The 19,398-nt window shown below is 60.7% G+C and overlaps 1 protein-coding gene across 1 annotated transcript; it reads right to left on the minus strand.

The window, feature by feature from the left end:
* Window positions 1-132: 132 nt before the first annotated feature.
* LOC308238739 (maestro heat-like repeat-containing protein family member 7) lies at window positions 133-18,800 on the minus strand (the record flags this gene model as incomplete). Its single annotated transcript, XM_080651064.1, has 20 exons — window positions 133-266; window positions 1,148-1,207; window positions 1,630-1,732; window positions 1,822-1,923; window positions 2,318-2,476; window positions 3,269-3,445; window positions 3,583-3,723; window positions 5,603-5,672; window positions 6,251-6,388; window positions 7,537-7,712; window positions 8,944-9,088; window positions 9,575-9,729; window positions 10,258-10,407; window positions 11,900-11,988; window positions 13,490-13,625; window positions 14,860-14,967; window positions 15,798-15,884; window positions 17,444-17,573; window positions 18,486-18,568; window positions 18,693-18,800. 20 exons carry the CDS (start codon window positions 18,798-18,800, stop codon window positions 133-135), a joined length of 2,451 nt encoding a protein of 816 aa, XP_080507190.1.
* Window positions 18,801-19,398: the final 598 nt, after the last annotated feature.

Here is a 19,398-nt window from a genome sequence, read left to right on the forward strand (position 1 = left end):
GCAGAAGTTCCTCCTTTAATTGTGAAGGTTGTGCAGGCCACGCCTCTGTCTCCAGCCCAGGGCTCAGGAGCCGCCCGCTCTGGGCCGCCACCCGAGGGTGCGGCGTCCGCTGGCCGGTCCGGAGGGGCTCCCTCAGCGTCTCCAGCAGCAGAACCAGGGGGTCCGGGTTCGGGCCGGCCGGCTCTTGCTGGCTTCCAGGACGTGCAGGGTCTGCGTGGCGAGGCAGCTGACCGTGGGGTCGGGGTCTTCGCACATGGACCTCAGGGCTGGAACAGAAGCGCCGGGTGCGCCCGGCCGGCGTGGCTGAGGGGTCGAACCAGGAGGTCACAGTTCCATCCCGGGGTGCAGGCTCGATCCCGTGGGGGGCGTGCAGGAGGCAGCCGATCCATGATTCTTTCTCATCATTGATGTTCCTCTCTCTCTCTCTCTCTCTCTTTCTCTCTCCCCCTCTCCCTTTCTTTCTGAAATCAATAAAAATATTTTTTAAAAAAAGAGGCCTAACCAGTGTGGCTCAGTGGATAGAGCGTCGGCCTGTGGACTCAAGGGTCCCAGGTTCGATTCCAGTCAAGGGCACGTACCTTGGTTGTGGGCACATCCCCAGTGGGAGGTGTGCAGGAGGCAGCTGGTCGATGTTTCTCTCTCATCGATGTTTCTAACTCTCTATCCCTCTCCCTTCCTCTCTGTAAAAAAAAATATCAATAAAATATATTTTTTTTAAATAAAGAAAGATACGCCGGGCACTTGGCCCAGAGACGCTGGCGGCTGAGCGGGGGGCCAGGCCTTGGGAGGGGGAAGGGGCTCCCCAGGGAAGCTGTGCACAGAAACAGGAGTGGGGGGGCGGGCGGTGCTGGTGGCGTTGAAATAGGAGCCTCAGTTCCTCTGGGGGCCACGTTGCTTGGTCACCACGTACCTGCCACAGGCTGAGGGAGGGGGAGCCCACCAGGCCAGCTGCGTCGGGTCCCACGCCCACGACCAACCTTTGGGTCCGATGGACAGTCTACGGCTCCGTGGGAGTGGGGTCAGTGAGTGGACATGGGGGGCAGGAGGGCCCTGACCAGCACCCCAAACCTCGGCGCCCTGGGGATGGCGCCTCTCCCGTCCCTCCTCTCCGGTGGGGGGGGACTTCGGGAGCCCCTCTGCCACTCACCCACGCAGGCCTCCTCGATGTCACCGGCCTCAGCCACGTCGAGGTTCTGGATGATCTGGCCTGCGGGGCACACAGGCACCTCAGGGCCCCACGGAGGCGGGGGAGGGGCCTGGCTGCACCTGCTCGGGGCCCCTCCGCAGCCCCTCCCTCCCGCCCCTGGTCCATCTCTCCCCCCCAAACTGGACATGGACGCCAGCCTCCCCTTTGGATTTTCCCAGGAAGTTGAACCGTCCCTGCTTCTCTGAAGGGCGGGGGGACGGACAGGGGACCCCCAGCCCTGACACCTGCCGCCTGGGAACTCTGCTGGCCCAGCCTCCCGGGACGAGGCCCCTTCTGCCCGAGAAAGGAGCTTCCCGAAGCCGAGGGAGCAGCCGGGACAGTCCTCCCCGCCCCAGACCCTGAGTCCCGGGGCCAGGCCATTGCTGGGGGGCAGGGGGACCCCCGGGATGAGGACAGAGTGGCTGGGAGCAGAGGGGACCCACCTGTGAACCACACGGCGGCCTGGCGGACGGGGGCCTGCGGGCTCCGGAGCAGGGCCAGGCTCTGCGTCAGCAGCCGCTGGCCTCGGCCGGCCTCCCGCTCCAGCTGGGGGACAGGCTCCCGGTCAGCTCAGACCCCACATGGCAGGGAGACCACCCCGACCTGGGTCCCCGGCCACGGAGGCCGCCGCTCACCAGGGCTCTGAGGATCGTCCACAGGTCCCTGTTGGCGAACACGGCGCGGAGCCGCCACCAGCCCAGGATGGAGGCCATGCGGCAGAGGGCCAGCCGGCAGATCTGGGCAGAGGGAGGCCAGAGCTGGGAGCGGGGCTGGGAGGGGCACGCAGAGGGGCAGACGCCGGAAGGGGGCACCCAGGGTTGGGAGAAGGGCAGGGTCTCCAGGCAATTTTCCCACTGGCGGGGGATTGACTTTACTTTTTCTTAAAATATATTTTATTGATTTTTTTACAGAGAGGAAGGGAGAGGGAGAGAGAGTGAGAAACATCGATGAGAGAGAAACATCCATCAGCTGCCTCCTGCACGCCCCCTGCTGGGGATCGAGCCTGCAACCCAGGCATGTGCCCTTGACCGGAATCGAACCCAGGACCCTTCAGTCCACAGGCTGAGGCCATTCCCAAGCACTCCCCCTCCCAGCGGCATCGCCTCCTGTGGGAACCGGCCTGGTGCTCACCTGGGCCACGCGGGAGTCCCTGTCCGCCAGGTGCGCCACCAGGAGGACCAGCGAGTTGCGCAGCTGGTGCTTCAGGGGGGACACGAGGAATGACCTCTTGACCTTGGCTAAGAGCGTCCCGTAGATCTCAAAGGCCTTCAGGCGCAGGTGCTCCGACTCCTGAGTGAGAAGACACGCTCTGCCTTCGTCCACCCGTCACCAGGGGTCTGCCCCCGGGATCTCACCCCCCTGACCGGACCGCATGGCCCCCCAGACCCCTCCCTTCCCCACCGACACTGTCCCCTTCTCCCCGTTCACAATCCTTATTCGAGAGGACATAAGCCGCCGGCTGGCGTGGCTCAGTGGTCAAGCACTGACTTATGAACCGGGAGGTCACGGTTTGATTCCCGGTCAGGGCACATGCCGGGGCTGCATGCACCTCCTCATCCCCAGTTGGGGGCGTGCAGGAGGCAGCCCATCCATGATTCTCTCTCATCATTGATGTTTCTCTCTCTCTCTCTCTCTCCTTCTCCCTTCCTCTCGGAAATCAATAAAAATCTATTTTAGGCCCTAACCAGTTTGGCTCAGCAGATAGAGCGTCGGCCTGCGGACTCAAGGGTCCCAGGTTCGATTCCGGTCAAGGGCATGTACCTTGGTTGCGGGCACATCCCCAGTAGGAGGTGTGCGGGAGGCAGCTGATGGATGTTTCTCTCTCATCGATGTTTCTGACTCTCTCTCCCTCTCCCTTCCTCTCTGTAAAAAATCAATAAAATATATATATTTTTCAAAATCTATTTCAGAAAAAAGAAGAAAGAGAGGACATAAGCCATCAGCCCCTACAGAATGGCATCCATGCCAAGCCAGCAGGGCCTTCCAGATCATTCCTCCCAACCCCCCGCCCGCACACCCCTGCTCTCCCCAGCTGCCTGGAGCTGGGCAATGAGCCGTGGCGGGGGGGCGGGGGGGGCCTACCGCCTCGAAGAAGGGCCCGAGCGTGAAGACCAGCTGCACCGGGAAGGAGGGGGACTTCCGCCAGGTGAGATGCTGCACCAGGCACATCAGGACCCGGAAGGTCTCCGTGACCACCCCGTGGTCCTCCGCGTGGAGGCAGTTGAGCACGTAAGGCTGCAGGAGGCCCAGCTGCCTGGTCTGCGGAGGGACGACCCAGGGATGCTGGTGCCGGTTCCGCCCCGCCCGCAGGTCCCGGCCGTGGTCGCCTGGGAGACCAGGCTCTCGTCCTGGCCCCGGCTGGGTGGCAGCCGGAGGGAGCCGCCCGCCCCCCTCACCATGTTTCCGTGCAGCGCGAGGGTCTCGGCCGCCCGCAGCAGGAGCTTCACCGTGACCGGCTCCTCGCACTGGAACCAGCCGGCCAGGACGCGGGTGGTGGCGTCGTCCACAGTGGCCGCCACATCTGGGCACTGGAGCAGCTGGCGAAGGAGATGAGAGAGATGGAGACGGTGGGCATGGAAGGAGGCGTGGAACCTGGGCTCCTGGCTGGGCATGAGGATAGGCCTGTGCTGAGGGCCGGGGCGGGGACCGGCGAGAGGCCGAGCTCAGGGAAGGAAACTCCATACCCTGTGTCTCCGGGGCCCTTGGTTTATTTTACAAGTTTGCCTCAGGCATCTGTGACACCCACCGGGGTGCTGGAGGAGTGAACGCACTCAGAGAGGGTAGGTAGGTAGACAGGTGATAGAGAGACAGGCATAGATGGCCGATGGATCCCTCTATAGATGATAGAGATAGGTGATGTTGATAATCTCTCTATATAAAAACCTAAGCGACCGGCCGACTGGCCGACCAGCCAGTAGCTATGACGCACACTGACCACCAGGGGGGCAGACGCTCAACGCAGGAGCTGCTGAGCTGCAGTCACTGGCAGCCGCGGTTCTCGGGGGACGCACCCGGAACCAGAGAGGAGGGAGCCTGATTCTGGGATGCGTCACCCAAGAACCGCCCTCTCGCAATCTGGGACCCCTCGGGGGATGTTGGAGAGCTGGTTTCAGCCCAATCCCTGCAGGCCAGGCCTAGGGACTCCACCAGTGCATGAATCCATGCACTGAGCCTCTAGTAGATAGATATAGATGATAGATGATAGATGAATGATAGATAGATAGATAGATAGATAGATAGATATAGATAGATAGATAATAGATGGATGGGTAGATATAGATGATAGATAGATAGATAGATAGATAGATAGATAGATAGATAGATAGATAGATAGATAATAGAAGGATGGGTAGATATAGATGATAGATAGATAGATAGATAGATAGATAGATAGATAGATAGATAGATAATAGATGGATGGGTAGATATAGATGATAGATAGATGATAGATGATAGATGAATGATATAGATAGATAGATAATAGATGGATGGGTAGATATAGATGATAGATAGATGATAGATGATAGATGAATGATATAGATAGATAGATAATAGATGGATGGGTAGATATAGATGATAGATAGATAGATAGATAGATAGATAGATAGATAGATAATAGATGGATGGGTAGATATAGATAGATAGATAGATAGATAGATAGATAGATAGATAGATAGATAGACGATAGATGGATAGAGATAGATAAATGATAGATGGATGGGTAGATAAAGATGATAATAGATGATAGACAGATAGATAGGGACCTAGAGATGCAGATCTGTCTGTGTGTGATCACGTGAGCCTGGGGAAAACTGTGGTAGGACGTGGCTTCGGTTGCGTGCCTACGAGATACCTGGGGGACGTGGAGACGGGGCATAAGACTGATGGAATAGGAGGGAGAAGGCAAAAATGGGAAATTTTTTTAAAGGGACAACAAAAAAGAACACAGCATGCGTGACTTCATGTGTATATTTGCATACGTTTACACGTGTCCATATGACCTCTGAAATTCAATTTAAAAAAACAAAAGCTGCCCTAACTGGTTTGGCTCAGTGGATAGAGCGTCGGCCTGCGGACTGAAGGGTCCCGGGTTCGATTCCGGTCAAGGGCATGTACCTTGGTTGCGGGCACATCCCCAGTGGGAGGTGTGCAGGAGGCAGCTGATCGATGATGTTTCTCTCCCATCGATGTTTCTAACTCTCTATCTCTCTCCCTTCCTCTCTGTAAAAATCAATAAAATATATTTTTTTAAAAAAAGACCAAAGCTAACCAGACACGTTCAAACCAGCTGCGCTGGCTTCCGGACCCACACTGGCGGGAACGTGCCCGTGCTCCTGCGTGCGCCCCCGTGGCAGCGGCACTGTTGACACCGGACGCCTCTGCTGGGCACCTTTGATTGACAGCTGGAAGACCCACCTCCGTCAGGAGCACGAAGGCCGTGAGGTGGTCCCTGTAGTCCTGCTCCCGGAGCAGCTGGATGATGAGGCTGAACACAGGGCAGTTGTGCCAGCACTCCCTGCTCACCATGGCCCTGGGGCGGGGCTGCGTCAGGCCTGGCCGCAGGGGCACCCACAGGAGGGCCCGGGGGCAGGGACGCAGCCAGGCTTAGCGGGGGCACCCAGGGGTCACCTACGGGAGGGCTGGGGCCAGGGACGCAGCCCAGGCTTAGCAGGGGCACCCGGGGGCACCCACGGGAGGGCTGGGGCCAGGGACGCAGCCCAGGCTTAGCAGGGGCACCCAGGGGTCACCCACGGGAGGGCTGGGGCCAGGGACGCAGCCCAGGCTTAGCCGGGGCACCCCAGGGGGCCCGGGGCAGGCACACAGGGGCACCCCAGGGGGCCCGGGGCAGGCACACAGGGGCACCCAGGGGGCCCGGGGCAGGCACACAGGGGCACCCCAGGGGGCCCGGGGCAGGCACACAGGGGCACCCAGGGGGCCCGGGGCAGGCACACAGGGGCACCCCAGGGGGCCCGGGGCAGGCACGAAGGGGCACTCCAGCGGGGACCGGGGCAGGCACACAGGGGCACCCAGGGGGCCCGGGGAAGGCACACAGGGCGGGCTCACCTGGCCAGCACAGTGACGCCCTCGTAGTGCCTCTCAGGGCAGGTGAGCAGCTCCCAGCCCTCCAGGGTCTGCACGTCCGACACGTAGTCCCCATACCCCGTGCTCCACATCAGGGCCTTCAGGGCCTCCACGGTGGAGCTGGGGTGGGACCGAGACCAGACAAGGGGTCAGCCTCCCCTCATCTCCCCTCCCCCGCCCGCCCACTGGAAACTCCCTGAGATCTGCTGGGGGTGAGGCAGCACTTGGAGACGCAGGTTACCGTCTCACTCACACGAGGACGAGGCCCCGCGGGGAGGCAGGGAGCCAGCAGGGGGCAGGGCCTGAGTCCAGGGCTGTGGGCACAGAATCTCGGCCTTGGCCCAGTAGCCAGAACTAAAGTCTTCTACAATGTTCACGGCGCCCAGCTGGCCTGGCTCGGTAGTTGAACATCAGCCTGCGGACCAAAGGGTCCCGGGTTCGATTCCGGTCAAGGGCACGTACCTTGGTTGCAGGCTCCTCCCCGGCCCGGGCCCTGGTCGGGGTGCATGCAGGAGGCAACCCATCGATATGTTTCTCTCACATCAATATTTCTCTCTGTCTTTCCCTCTCTCTTCCACTCGCTCTAAAAATCAATGGAAGCCAAAACCAGCTTGGCTCAGTGGATAGAGCGTCGGCCTGCGGACTGAAGGGTCCCAGGTTCGATTCCGGTCAAGGGCATGTACCTTGGTTGCGGGCACATCCCCAGTGGGAGGTGTGCAGGAGGCAGCTGATCGATGTTTCTCTCTCATCGATGTTTCTAACTCTCTATCCCTCTCCCTTCCTCTCTGTAAAAAATCAGTAGAATATATTTTAAAAAATAAATAAAAATAAAAATAAATGGAAAAATATCCTCAAGTGAGGATTTAACAATTAAATTAAAAAAAATAAAAAGTCCACTGAGCCCAGCCGGTGTGGCTCAATGGTTGAGCACCAACCTATGAACCCGGAGGTCAGGGTTCGATTCCCACTCAGGGCACATGCCCGGGTTGTGGGCTCGATCCCCAGTAGGGGACGTGCAGGAGGCAGCTGATCCATGATTCTCATCATGGATGTTTCTCTCTCTCTCTCTCTCTCTCTCTCTCTCTCTCCCGCTCCCTTCCTCTCCGAAAGCAATAAAACGTAAAAAAAATTTTAAAAGCCCACTGAAACTTGTTACAGTGGGGTGTGGGGAACCCCGTGTCCTGGCCAGGGGTGTGACGGGGTCGGGAGGTGGCAGGGGATACCTGGATGGGGGTGTTCAGAGAGTGGGCCCTGGGGACCAGAGGTACCTGACGGGGTCCATCCACTTGGAGACATGCAGGTCGCTCTGGAAGGCCTCCGCACCCCCCTCCACCACGAGGAAGGACGCCTGGATCAGCAGCGCCATGAACAGCGGCGGGAACAGCATCTGCACCTCCATCCGCCGGCAGGGCTCCAGCAGCAGCTCATGGATGGCCCTGGTGGCCTGGGGGGGGGGGGCCGGAGAGCGGGCACGTGGGCATCCTTGGCCTCAGCTCTCGGGTTCTGTCACCAGGAGACCTCCACCCACAGTGACCATGACGGGCTGGTCCAGAAACCCCAGGTGTGAGAGCCAGAAAAAATCAAGGAAAAGTCCTAGAATGCTATTATTTTAATTTCTTTTTTCCTTTTTCTTTAGAATGTTTTGTGTGGTTTTTTTTTAATTATTGATTTCAGAGAGGAAGGGAGAAGGAAAGAGAGAAACATCAATGATGAGCGAGAACCATTGATTGGCTGGCTGCCTCCTGCACGCCCCCTACTGGGCATGCGCCCTGACCAGGATGGAACTGGAGGCCTCTTGGTTCCTGGGTCAACGCTCACCCGCTGAGCCACACGGGCTGTGCAGAAGGCCATGATTTTAAAGTGCTCCCGTCACTGCCCGTTACTTATTGTCTCACTGGCCTCGAGAGTTAACGAGGGCCTGGGGGTGTCGGTCCTCCGTAAGCCCACCCAGGGAGAAATAGAAGCTATCCTGTCCCCTACGAGGCACGGTGGACTGCATCGCACCCCAGACTCTGGAATGTCCCACCAAACACCGAGAGGAGAAGGTAGAGGCCCAAGGAGCTCAGGTCAGCATGGCCTGGCAGCGAGGAGCCCGCCCCGCCACAGGGCCCCGCCCAGACGCAGCGCCCCACCACAGAGCCCCGCCCAGCCACAGGGCCCCGCCCAATCCCAGCGCCCCACCCAGCCACAGGGCCCCGCCCAGCCACAGGGCCCCACCCAGCCACAGGGCCCCACCCAGCCACAGGGCCCCGCCCCGCCACAGGGCCCCGCCCAGCCACAGAGCCCCGCCCCGCCACAGGGCCCCGCCCAGATGCAGCGCCCCGCCCAGACGCAGCGCCCCGCCCAGACGCAGCGCCCCGCCCAGCCACAGGGCCCCGCCCAGCCACAGCACCCCGCCCAATCCCAGCGCCCCACCCCACCACAGGGCCCCGCCCCGCCACAGGGCCCCGCCACAGAGCCCCGCCCAGCCACAGCGCCCCGCCCAATCCCAGCGCCCCACCCCACCACAGGGCCCCGCCCCGCCACAGGGCCCCGCCACAGAGCCCCGCCCAGCCACAGGGCCCCTGCCCAGCCACAGAGCCCCACCACAGGGCCCCGTCCTGCCACAGCGCCCCATCCTGCCACAGCGCCCCATCCTGCCACAGCGCCCCGCCCAGCCCCGGCGTCCCGCCTACTATCAGCGGGGAGATCCGCGTCCTGTCACTGGCTTCCGGGGCCCTGCGCTTCAGGTGCAGCGTCAGCCTCCGCAGCAGGTGCTCCATGATCACCACGTAGCCTTGGGGAATCGACGCCAGGATCTCCCAGGGCTTGCGGTTCCCCCTGCGGAGGCAGAAGCGCAGCGCCTTGTCCCCCTCCACGGCCCCACCGGCTCCCCGGCCCAGTGCCAGTCAAACTCAAAGCGGGCAGGACAAGGCCACCACCCGGACGCAGCAGAAGTAAGCGAAGTGGGGACAGAAACCCGACAGGGGAGCAAATCGGTGAAAGCTCCGTGCATAGAGCGTCCGCCTGTGGACCGCAGGGTCCCGGGTTCGATTCCGGCCCAGGGCACCTACCTGGGTTGCAGGCTCCCCCCTGGTCTGGGCGCGTGCAGGAGGCAACTAGTTGATGTGTTTATCTCACATCAATATTTCTCTCTGTCTTTCTCTCTCTTCCACTCTCTCTCTAAAAATCAATGGAAAAATCAACAGAAAACCATCCTCCGGTGAGGGAGGGTGAGGATTAAGAACAGAAAGAAGTCGGATCCATTTGAGAAAGGAGCGCATCAGAGCCCGTGGGGCTGGCGCGTGGGGCTGGCTGGGGGCCCACCTGTGAGACTGGTCCTGCATCTTGAGCAAGGTCAGGATGACGTCATCGGCGTAGGCCTGGGCCAGCAGCTGGAGGGCCTTCCTCATGGTCTCCTGGGCCGTGGCCTCGGTGATTCGGTTCATGTTGTGGTAAATGAATTCCACGATTTCCGGGACCTGAGGTGGGGGGGGGGGGGGGGGGATGGGGAGGGAGACAGAGGTTCCTTCCTGGATGCCCAACCCCCGCTCATCAGGAGACCCATAGCCCAACACCCCCATAGCTGGGCACCCCTGCGGAGGGCGGGGCGCACAGGAAGGAGGATTTGAAGCTCCCATAATATTGCACATCAATGGAAATTGAAAAATAAATTTTTAAAAATATATATTTTTATTGATTTCAGAGAGGAAGGGAGAGGGAGAGAGAGAGAGAGAGAGAGACAGAGACATCCATGATGAGAGAGGATCATGGATCGGCTGCCTCCTGCATGCCCCCTACGGGGGATGGAGCCCACAACCCGGGCGTGTGTCCTGACCGGGGTTGCTGGCTTGATCTCCAGTAGGGGGCGTGCAGGAGGCAGCCTACTGGTGATCCCCCTCTTCCTTCCTCTTTGAAATCAATAAAAAGATTTAAAAAAAAAAAAAGAAGAACAGGAAGGAGGAACCCTGACATTGACCTTGAACCGTCCGGCCCCTCACGGCGGCTACCTTCCCGATTTCCGGCATCGAGGACGTCAAGGTCATTCTTAGGATCTTGGACGCTGCCCTGACGTTGTCTTCCCTGGCGTTGGCCATGGCCTCCATGAACACCATGATGGCGTCCATCCTCTCCTCCGGGGTCAGGAATTCCCTGAAGAACTGGAGAAAGAAAAGGCGCCGTGGCCGCTGCCGTGGGGCCTCCCAGCCCTGAGACCCCCCCCCCCCCCCGCAAGGCCTCCGGGCACCCAGAGTCCAGCCACCAGGGTGCAGCGGGGGCCGGTCCCTGGCCAGCATCTGGCTATTCCCGGTGGGAGGCCAAGCACCAGGGGCCTCCAGCGCTGACGTACCGGGTAGGAATGAGGGTCCGGAGCACGTGACACCGGGGGCCGTGCGAAAGGGGTTTCCGAGTTGAACCTGGAACTCAGTCAGTCAGGGGGCCCCAGTGGATGTGAGTCTGATGCTCAGTGAGTTTACGGTCTTGTAGAGCGAGGGGACGGACCGTCTCCAGCAAGGTCCTTGTGTCAGACGCTACACATCCTCCGGACGCCCCCTGGCGCTGAGTCCCCACTCGGCCTGGCCCCGTGGCCGGGGGCCAGGGGACCACCCACAAGACGCCCGCTGCCTCTGCCCATCAGGTAAACAGCTGATCAAGGTGAGTGTGAGCAATGCTAATAAGGGCCCGGCCGGCGTGGCTCAGCGGTTGAATGTTGACCTATGAACCAGGAGGTCATGGTTCGATGCCTGGTCAGGGCACACACCCGGGTTGTGGGCTCCATCCTCAGTGGGGGGGGGGAGCGTGCAGGAGGCAGCTGATCTATGATTCTCTCTCATCGTGGATGTTTCTCTCTCTCCCGCCCTCTCCCTTCCTCTCTGAAATCAATCAATACATTTAAAAAAATCAGGGGCTACCCGGCCGGCATGGCTCAGTGGTTGAGCATTGACCTAGGAACCAGGAGGTCATGGTTCGATGCCCGGTCAGGGCACGTGCCTGGGTTGCGGGCTCCATCCCCAGTAGGGGGCATGCAGGAGGCAGTCGATCCATGATTCTCTCTCATCATGGATATTTCTCTCTCTCTCTCTCTCCCCCCCCTCCCTTCCTCTTTGACATCAATAAAAATAGATTTAAAAAAGAAAAAAACGAGAGTCCGTGCAGAGTCTGACGGGAATACCGAGATGGCATTTGTATTTTAGAAAGACTTGTCCGTCCGCAGTGCAGAGAAAGGTGTGACCTCAAACGTCAATCAGCCCAGTGCAGCTAGGACCGTGGTCGGCAAACCGCGGCTCGCGAGCCACAGGCGGCTCTTTGGCCCCTTGAATGTGGCTCTTCCACAAAATACCACGGCCTGGGTATTTTGAAGTGGCGTTAGAAGAAGTTTAAGTTTAAAAAAGTTAGCTCTCAAAAGAAATTTCCATCGTTGTCCTGTTGATATTGGGCTCTGCTGACTCATGGGTTTGCCGACCACTGAGCTAGGGGAATGAATGGGCCTTGACTGGGGACATGCCGCTGTGTCTGTGTGTGTGTCTGTGTGTGTGTCTGTGTGTGTGTGGGGGGGGGGGCGGGGTCACCTCTGTGGCCCCAGCCAGGCCCTCCTTCTCCCCTGCACACGCTCCCCACCCGGGCACCCCCCATGCCTTGGGTAGGGAGCGTTACCATGGTGAGGTCCTCGATGTAGATGAGCCACTCCCCACGGAAGTGCTTCTGCAGATCCTTCAGGATCAGCTCTGTCTTATGTTTCATACCTGAACCCAGAACAGCCATTAGGGGCAGGGCCTCCGCGGGGAGAAGGCGCACAGCCGAGCCCCCTGCCCCTCCATTCAGATCCGCAGGGTTCCACGGATGGACTGACGTGTGACCCACGGCGCGGGGAGCGTGCCCAGGGCCGGGCCGAGGGTGGGGCGGGGGGGGGCGGGCGGGGAGCTGTGCAAGGGGGAGGCGGTTGGGGCCACCGACCCCCTACCCGGTGGGCAGGCACTTGGACTGTCCCACCCCCACGGCTCGGCAAACATCCTATCGAATCACACACAGCTAAGGGAGTCCTGGCTGGTGTGGCTCAGTGGATAGGGTCTCGGGTTCGATTCCGGGCAGGGCATGCACATGGGTTGCAGGCTCCTCCCCAGCCCGGCCCTGGTTGGGGTGTGTGCAGGAGGCAACCCATGGGTGTGTGTGTCTCTCTCACAGCGATGTTTCTCTCTGTCTCTCCCTCTCTCTCCCACTCTCCCTAAACATCAATGGGAAAATATCCCCGGGGGAGAATTAAAAAGCCAAGTTTTCTAAAACTCCCTTGGGGGTATTTGCAAACCCTCTGTCACCCCTGTGAGCGTTGAGTGGCTGCCTGTATCTTTGCTTTTCCCAGTGTTGAGAAAATCCAGGCCCGGAGAGAGCGTCCAGGTCCGGAGAGAGAGTCCAGGCCAGGATTTCCCAGTTTGTTCCCCTAAAAAGGAGTCTCTTTTTCTGAACCACACCCAGCAGTTGAGGCTCAAGTGCTGAGGACCCAAGGTGATCTCACAGGCCAGCGGTCGGCAAACTCATTCGTCAGCAGAGCCAAATATCAACAGCACGACGACTGACATTTCTTCGGAGAGCCACATTTTTCGAACTTAAACTATATAGGCAGGTCCATTGTTATTAACTGAAGTAGGGTACTCCTAAGCTAGCCTCTGCTAAAAACTCAAGGGGCCAAAGAGCCGCCTGTGGCTTGCGAGCCGCGGTTTGCCGACCACTGTCATAGGCAGCGGCAAGTATAACCCCTTCCCTCCCCCCCCCCCCCCCGCCCATTTTTCCCTCCAAGAATCTTCTAGAATCTCGCCGAAACCGGTTTGGCTCAGTGGGTAGAGCGTCAGCCTGTGGACTGAAGGGTCCCGGGTTCGATTCCGGTCAAGGGCATGGACCTTGGTTGCGGGCACATCCCCAGTAGGAGGTGTGCAGGAGGCAGCTGATCGATGTTTCTCTCTCATCGATGTTTCTAACTCTCTATCCCTCTCCCTTCCTCTCTGTAAAATATCAATAAAATATATTTAAAAAAAAAAAAAGAATCTTCTAGAATCTCTTAACAGCAGCAGGCATTGCACCAGCAATGGGTTTTGAGTTCCTACAGCGAAAGCTCTCCAGTGCCCAGCCATCGGGACCTGTCCCTCACTGGGCCTGACCCCGTGACGGGGGGTGGTGGGTTTGGTGGGTCCCTGGGTCCCCCCCAGCTGCAGTCACAGGCCCTCCAGGTCCCCCCAGACCCCCACCACTTACTTCTGTGAAGCACTAACACTTTGAACAGGTAATGCAGCCCCTCCGAGGCCCCCGCGCTGACGTTGGGGCTGCGGCTCATGCACAAGATGCCCAAGGTGCCCATCAGCCTCCCGCTGATGGAGAAGTCCGCCAGGTGCTGCGGGAAGAGGCGGCGGCGGTCCCCCGGGGCACCCTCCCGGAGGGAGCGTCTCCCCACTAGGACCGCCAGCCCCCACCCTCCCCAACCTTCACTCGATCACCTGCCCACACCTGGCCGGCCCCACACAGGGAGAGAGCCCTTCCGCCTCAACCCCCAGGGAGATGGGGCAGCCAGACCCCTCAAACCGCCCAGCCGGTGTTGCTCAGTGGATAGAGCGTCGGCCTGCGGAGCTGGGGTCCCGGGTTCGATTCCGGTCAAGGGCACATGCCTGGGTTGCAGGCTCCTACCCCCGGCCTGGGCCCTGGTTGAGGGCGTGTGCAGGAGGCAACCCATGGATGTGTGTCTCTCATAGCGATGTTTCTCTCCGTGTTTGCCTCTCTCTTCCACTCTCTCTGAATATCAATGGAAAAATATCTTCAGGTGAGGATTAACAACAACAACAACAAAAACAACACACACTCGCCGAAACCGGTGTGGCTCAGTGGATAGAGCGTCAGCCTGCGGACTGAAGGGTCCCGGGTTCGGTTCCGGTCAAGGGCATGGACCTTGGTTGCGGGCACATCCCCAGTGGAGGGTGTGCAGGAGGCAGCTGATCGATGTTTCTCTCTCATCGATGTTTCTAGCTCTCTATCCCTCTCCCTTCCTCTCTGTAAAATATCAATAAAATATATTTTAAAACACACACACACACACACATACACACACACACACACACACACAAAGAAATCCATAAAAATTAAAACAAAACAAAACAAAAAAAAAAAACCTGAAACCCATTAGCTGTGGACCTAGGTCAGGGGTGGGCAAAGTTTTTGACTCGAGGGCCACCATGGGTTCTTAAAACTGGACCGGAGGGCCGGAACAAAAGCGTGGATGGAGTGTTTGTGTGAACTAATATAAATTCAAAGTAAAGGAGCGGAGGGGAGAGCAAGAGAACCCTCTGCTCTTTCGGCTCCGCGGGCTGGATAGAACAGCCGAACGGGCCGGATGCGGCCTGCGGGCCGTAGTTTGCCCACGGCTGACCTAGGTCTAGGCCAAGGTCCCCCACCAATGCGTCCACCCATAGGGGATCACTCAGCCGAGGGCAATGCCCCCCAGGAGCAGGGAAGGCAGGACACAGGGAAAGATCGGTGCCCTGAGCACCCTCTGGCGCTGCCCTCAGAGCCACAGGCTCAGCCGGGTGTCTGTGCGCGGAGAGGCCGCTGGGCCCGCCGGCCCCGCCCACACGCACCAGCAGCTCTGGGAAGTTGCAGGTGAACCGCAGCATGTGGGCGATGGTGTACGCGGCCCGGGTCTGCTCCTGCTCCTTCTCCGACAACGTGAGCCACGGCAGCATGATCTGGAGGGAGGAGAGGCGTCAGCACCTCCCTGCCTCGGCCCCTCCTACCTCGGCCTGAGCCCGCATCCCTGGCGGCCAAAGAGACCCACAGATGGGCCCTGGCCGCTGTGGCTCAGTGGATAGAGCGTCGGCCTGCGGACCGAAGGGTCCCGGGTTCGATTCCGGTCAAGGGCATGTACCTTGGTTGCGGGCTCCTCCCCGGCCCGGGCCCTGGTTGGGGCGCCTGCAGGAGGCAACCAATCGATGTGTTTCTCTCACATCGATGTTTCTCTCTGTCTCTCCCTCTCCCTAAAAATCAATGGGAAAATAGCCTCGGGTGAGGATTAACAAAATAAAAATAAATAAAATTACACACACACACACACACACACACTGAGTGGCCAGGTGATGATGATCTCTGAACACATAATAATCTGGCCACTCAGTGTACATCCTATATAATAAAAGGCTAATATGCAAATTGTCCCCTCGACCAGGAGTTCGACCAGAAGGCAGGCCGGCCAACCGCCCATGTCCCCTTCCCCTGGCCAGGCTGGCCAGATCCCACCCATGCACAAATTCATGCACCGGACCTCTAATACACACACACACACACACACACACACACACACACACACACACACACACACTGAGTGGCCAGATTATTATGTGTTCAGAGATCATCATCATCTGGCCACTCCGTGTACATATCCAAATGGGTGTTTGGACTCCCCTTGGACTGGGCTCAGCTGTTGGGGGCTAGGCCCCTCGGCAGAACAAAGGTTCCCCACCCCTGGGCTGGAGGGCCACCCCGCCCACCCCGTGTCCCTGTGCGATCTCCCGGCACTCACCTCCAGCATCCTCTGCAGCATGGCCATGTTGGGGTCCAGCCCGTCCATCACCAGGGCCTGCAGCATGTCGTCCAAGGCCTGGACCGTCTGACAAACAGGACACGTGGGGTTTGAGGGACAGACAGCCATGGTGTCCCCATCGGCTCCTGGGCAGCCCCCCACCCCCCAGGCCTTCCTCAGGGGCCAAGAACGTGGGGGCCGGTCCAGCTCGGCCGCCACACTCCAGTCTCCTAGAGCGCCAGCCTTCCCGGCCCTCCCGCAGGCTGGACCGGGCCCCCCCGCCCCAAAGGAAGGCCAAGGAGTGGAAGGCGGACATGTCGGGGTTCTCCCCACGCACACAGCCCCGGGACCCTCCCCATGAGAGTCGTTCTGCTGGATCGAGGGAACTTCTATTCGAAAAACCGGGGGGATTTGGTATTCTATCGGTCCGAACCCGAGTTTTCTCACTCGACTGCTCTTGAGACAGGCGTGGCTCAGCGGCTGAGCATCAGCCTATGACCCCGGAGGTCACGGTTCGATTCCCCGTCAGGGCACACGCCCGGGTTGCGGGCTCCATCCCCAGTGTGGGGCGTGCAGGAGGCAGCCGGTCCATGATTCTCTCTCATCATGGATGTTTCTCTCTCTCTCCCTCCCTCTCCCTTCCTCTCTGAAATCAATAAAAATATATATTTTAAAAGTCCACACAGCCCACACTTATCAGACGAATTAAACGCAGCTCAGCACAGTGGCCGTGCTGGGGCTGGCGGGCCTGTGTGTGCACCTAGTGCAGTCACATAAGCATGGTTGTGTGGACGTGGGTCGGCCTCCTGAGCCAGGAGAAGGGCATCTCCTTCTCGGGGGGGGGGGGGGGGGGGGCGGAATGGGGATGTGTCACTTGGGAAGCCACCACCGTGTTGATTTTATTTATTTTTTATTTTTTTAAATATATTTTATTGATTTTTTACAGAGAGGAAGGGAGAGGGATAGGGAGTTAGAAACATCGATGAGAGAGAAACATCGATCAGCCGCCTCCTGCACACCTCCCACTGGGGATGTGCCCGCAACCAAGGTACATGCCCTTGACCGGAATCGAACCCGGGACCCTTCAGTCCGCAGGCCGACGCTCTAGCCACTGAGCCACACCGGTGAGGGCACACCCTGTTGCTTTTAAAAAGCACACGTCCCTTTTCTGGCGAGGGGAAGAGGCGGTCTGCTCCTGAGAGCTGAGCCGGGCCTGCCCCTCTGCTCCGCTCAGTCACCAAATGCGGTCAAACCCCTCAGCCGCGCTCAGGCCTGTGCGGACCCGGCTCTGCCCTCCAGGACCAGCTGGCCCCTTGGGGACCCTGTTGGTCTCTGAGGGTCTTGGCTCCGCCCTGGGAGTCTGGGCCCTGCTCTTCGGGGCTCGGGGGGGGGCTCTCCGGGGACGGGCCAGCCGTGGGGGGCTCTCCTAGCCTCTTCAGGCCTCCACTCGACTCCGGGGGCCGGCCTTCGGGACGGGCCTCAGCGGCACGGGGCTGGCCCCGCTCTTGGGCACCAGGCTGGGCACTTCGGACCCAGGGTCCTCCCTTGGCACTAGCTCCAGCGCTGAGGACTGCTTATGTGGGAGCAGCTCCTCCCCGACGGGGGCTGCCCTGGGAGTCGGGGTGCCCCTAGAGGTGGGGGCTCACCTGCAGGTAGAGGCTGGCGCTGTCCTTCCGGTCCTGGCTGGGCACAATGAGCGGCAGCGAGAACACGCAGGCCACGGCCGCGCTCGCCAGGTCCAGCTTCTGGTCCAGGTGGAAGGGGGGGTCCACCTGGCTGGGGGGCGGCGGGAAGGACGGGGGGCTGTGGGGGGGCGCTGGGGGGCGGCGGGAAGGACAGGGGGCTGTGGGGGGGCGCTGGGGGGCGGCGGGAAGGACAGGGGGCTGTGGGGGAGTCCACCTGGCTGGGGGGCGGCGGGAAGGACAGGGGGCTGTGGGGGGTCCACCTGGCTGGGGGGCGGTGGGAAGGACAGGGGGCTGTGGGGGGTCCACCTGGCTGGGGGGCGGCGGGAAGGACAGGGGGCTGTGGGGGGTCCACCTGGCTGGGGGGCAGCGGGAAGGACAGGGGGCTGTGGGGGGGCGCTGGGGGGCGGCGGGAAGGACAGGGGGCTGTGGGGGGGAGCTGGGGGGCAGCGGGAAGGACAGGGGGCTGTGGGGGGGCGCTGGGGGGCGCCAGGAAGGACAGGGGGCTGTGGGGGGCACTTGGGGGCGCCAGGAAGGACAGGGGGCTGTGGGGGGGGCGCTGGGGGGTGCCAGGAAGGACAGGGGGCTGTGGGGGGGTGCTTGGGGGCGCCAGGAAGGACAGGGGGCTGTGGGGGGGCGCTTGGGGGCGCCAGGAAGGACAGGGGGCTGTGGGGGGTGCTTGGGGGTGCCAGGAAGGACAGGGGGGCTGTGGGGGGGCGCTTGGGGGCGCCGGGTTCTGGGCCTGGGACCTTCTCAGCTGCTGTCTCGGGGGCACAGGGAACAACGGGGACCTGAGCCCCGAACCCCTTCTCCTGGGCCTCCCCTCAGAGCCCTCCCCACACCCACGTCCTCGAGGCTCCCGGTAGTGAAACCGGGGGATTCCCACCCCCACCCCGGATGCTGGCCGATGAGGGGGCAGTCATGGGGCCCTGCCACCCACACCCCAAAACCCTTGCCCTTCCTCCCAACGCAGTGTTCTGAGCAGGGAAACCCCACGGCCAGAGACCTCAGGGCCACGATGGAGAGCATGGCCTGCTGGCGCACGCTGCTGGTCAGGAGCTCGCCGCCGCCCTCTTCCAGCATCAGGGTCTGGGGGGGCCCGGAAGAGGCAGGGATCCCCATCAGAGAGACGCTGGCCTCTGGCCTGGGACCTGCGCCCTCAGCCCGGGGGGACCACCTCCCTCCCCGGGGAGCCCGTCCGGGCCTCCCTCACCTCGATTTTCTTGGCCAGCAGGGTCTTGGATATGTAATCGTTCATAGAGCCGCTGGCCTGGGCGCGGACGGCGCCGGCCAGGGTGTCCACAGCCCGCAGGAATGTCATCTTATCCAACTCGGACTAGGACAGAGCACGCAGCCGTCTGCCCCCCTTCTCCCCCCCCCCGCCCCCCGGGCCTGCTCCCTGCCACACGTGGGCCGCTCACGCCCAGCCCCGCCTCAGACCGGTCGGCGTGGGTGCTGGCTTGACGCCCCCCCCGGCCGGGGGCTCCCCAGGGTCCCGGCCCCTCTGCCACCCCTGGGGCCCGGGGGCTCGGGGTCTGTGAGGAACAACCTGTCTGGGGTCCTGACCACCTGACACTCCCAGGTGGAGAGGCTGAACCAGGTGCTCTCCCAGACCAGGGCTCCTATTTCAAACCCAAGGGAGCCCTGGCCGGCTGCTCAGTGGTTAGAGCGTCGGCCCGCAGACCGAAGGGTCCCGGGTTCGATTCCCAGTCAAGAGCATGTACCTTGGTTACGAACTTGATCCCCTACCCCGGCCAGGGTGCAGGCGGGAGGCAACTAATTGATGTGTCCCTCTCACATCGATGTTTCTCTCTTTCTCTCCCTCCCCGCACTCTCTCTTGGAAAAAAAAAAAAAAATCAATGGATAAAATATCCTCAGGCCCAGCTGGTGTGGCTCAGGGGTTGAGCATCGACCTAGG

Source organism: Plecotus auritus, assembly GCF_963455305.1.
Source record: "Plecotus auritus genome assembly, chromosome: 14".
NCBI lineage: Eukaryota > Metazoa > Chordata > Mammalia > Chiroptera > Vespertilionidae > Plecotus > Plecotus auritus.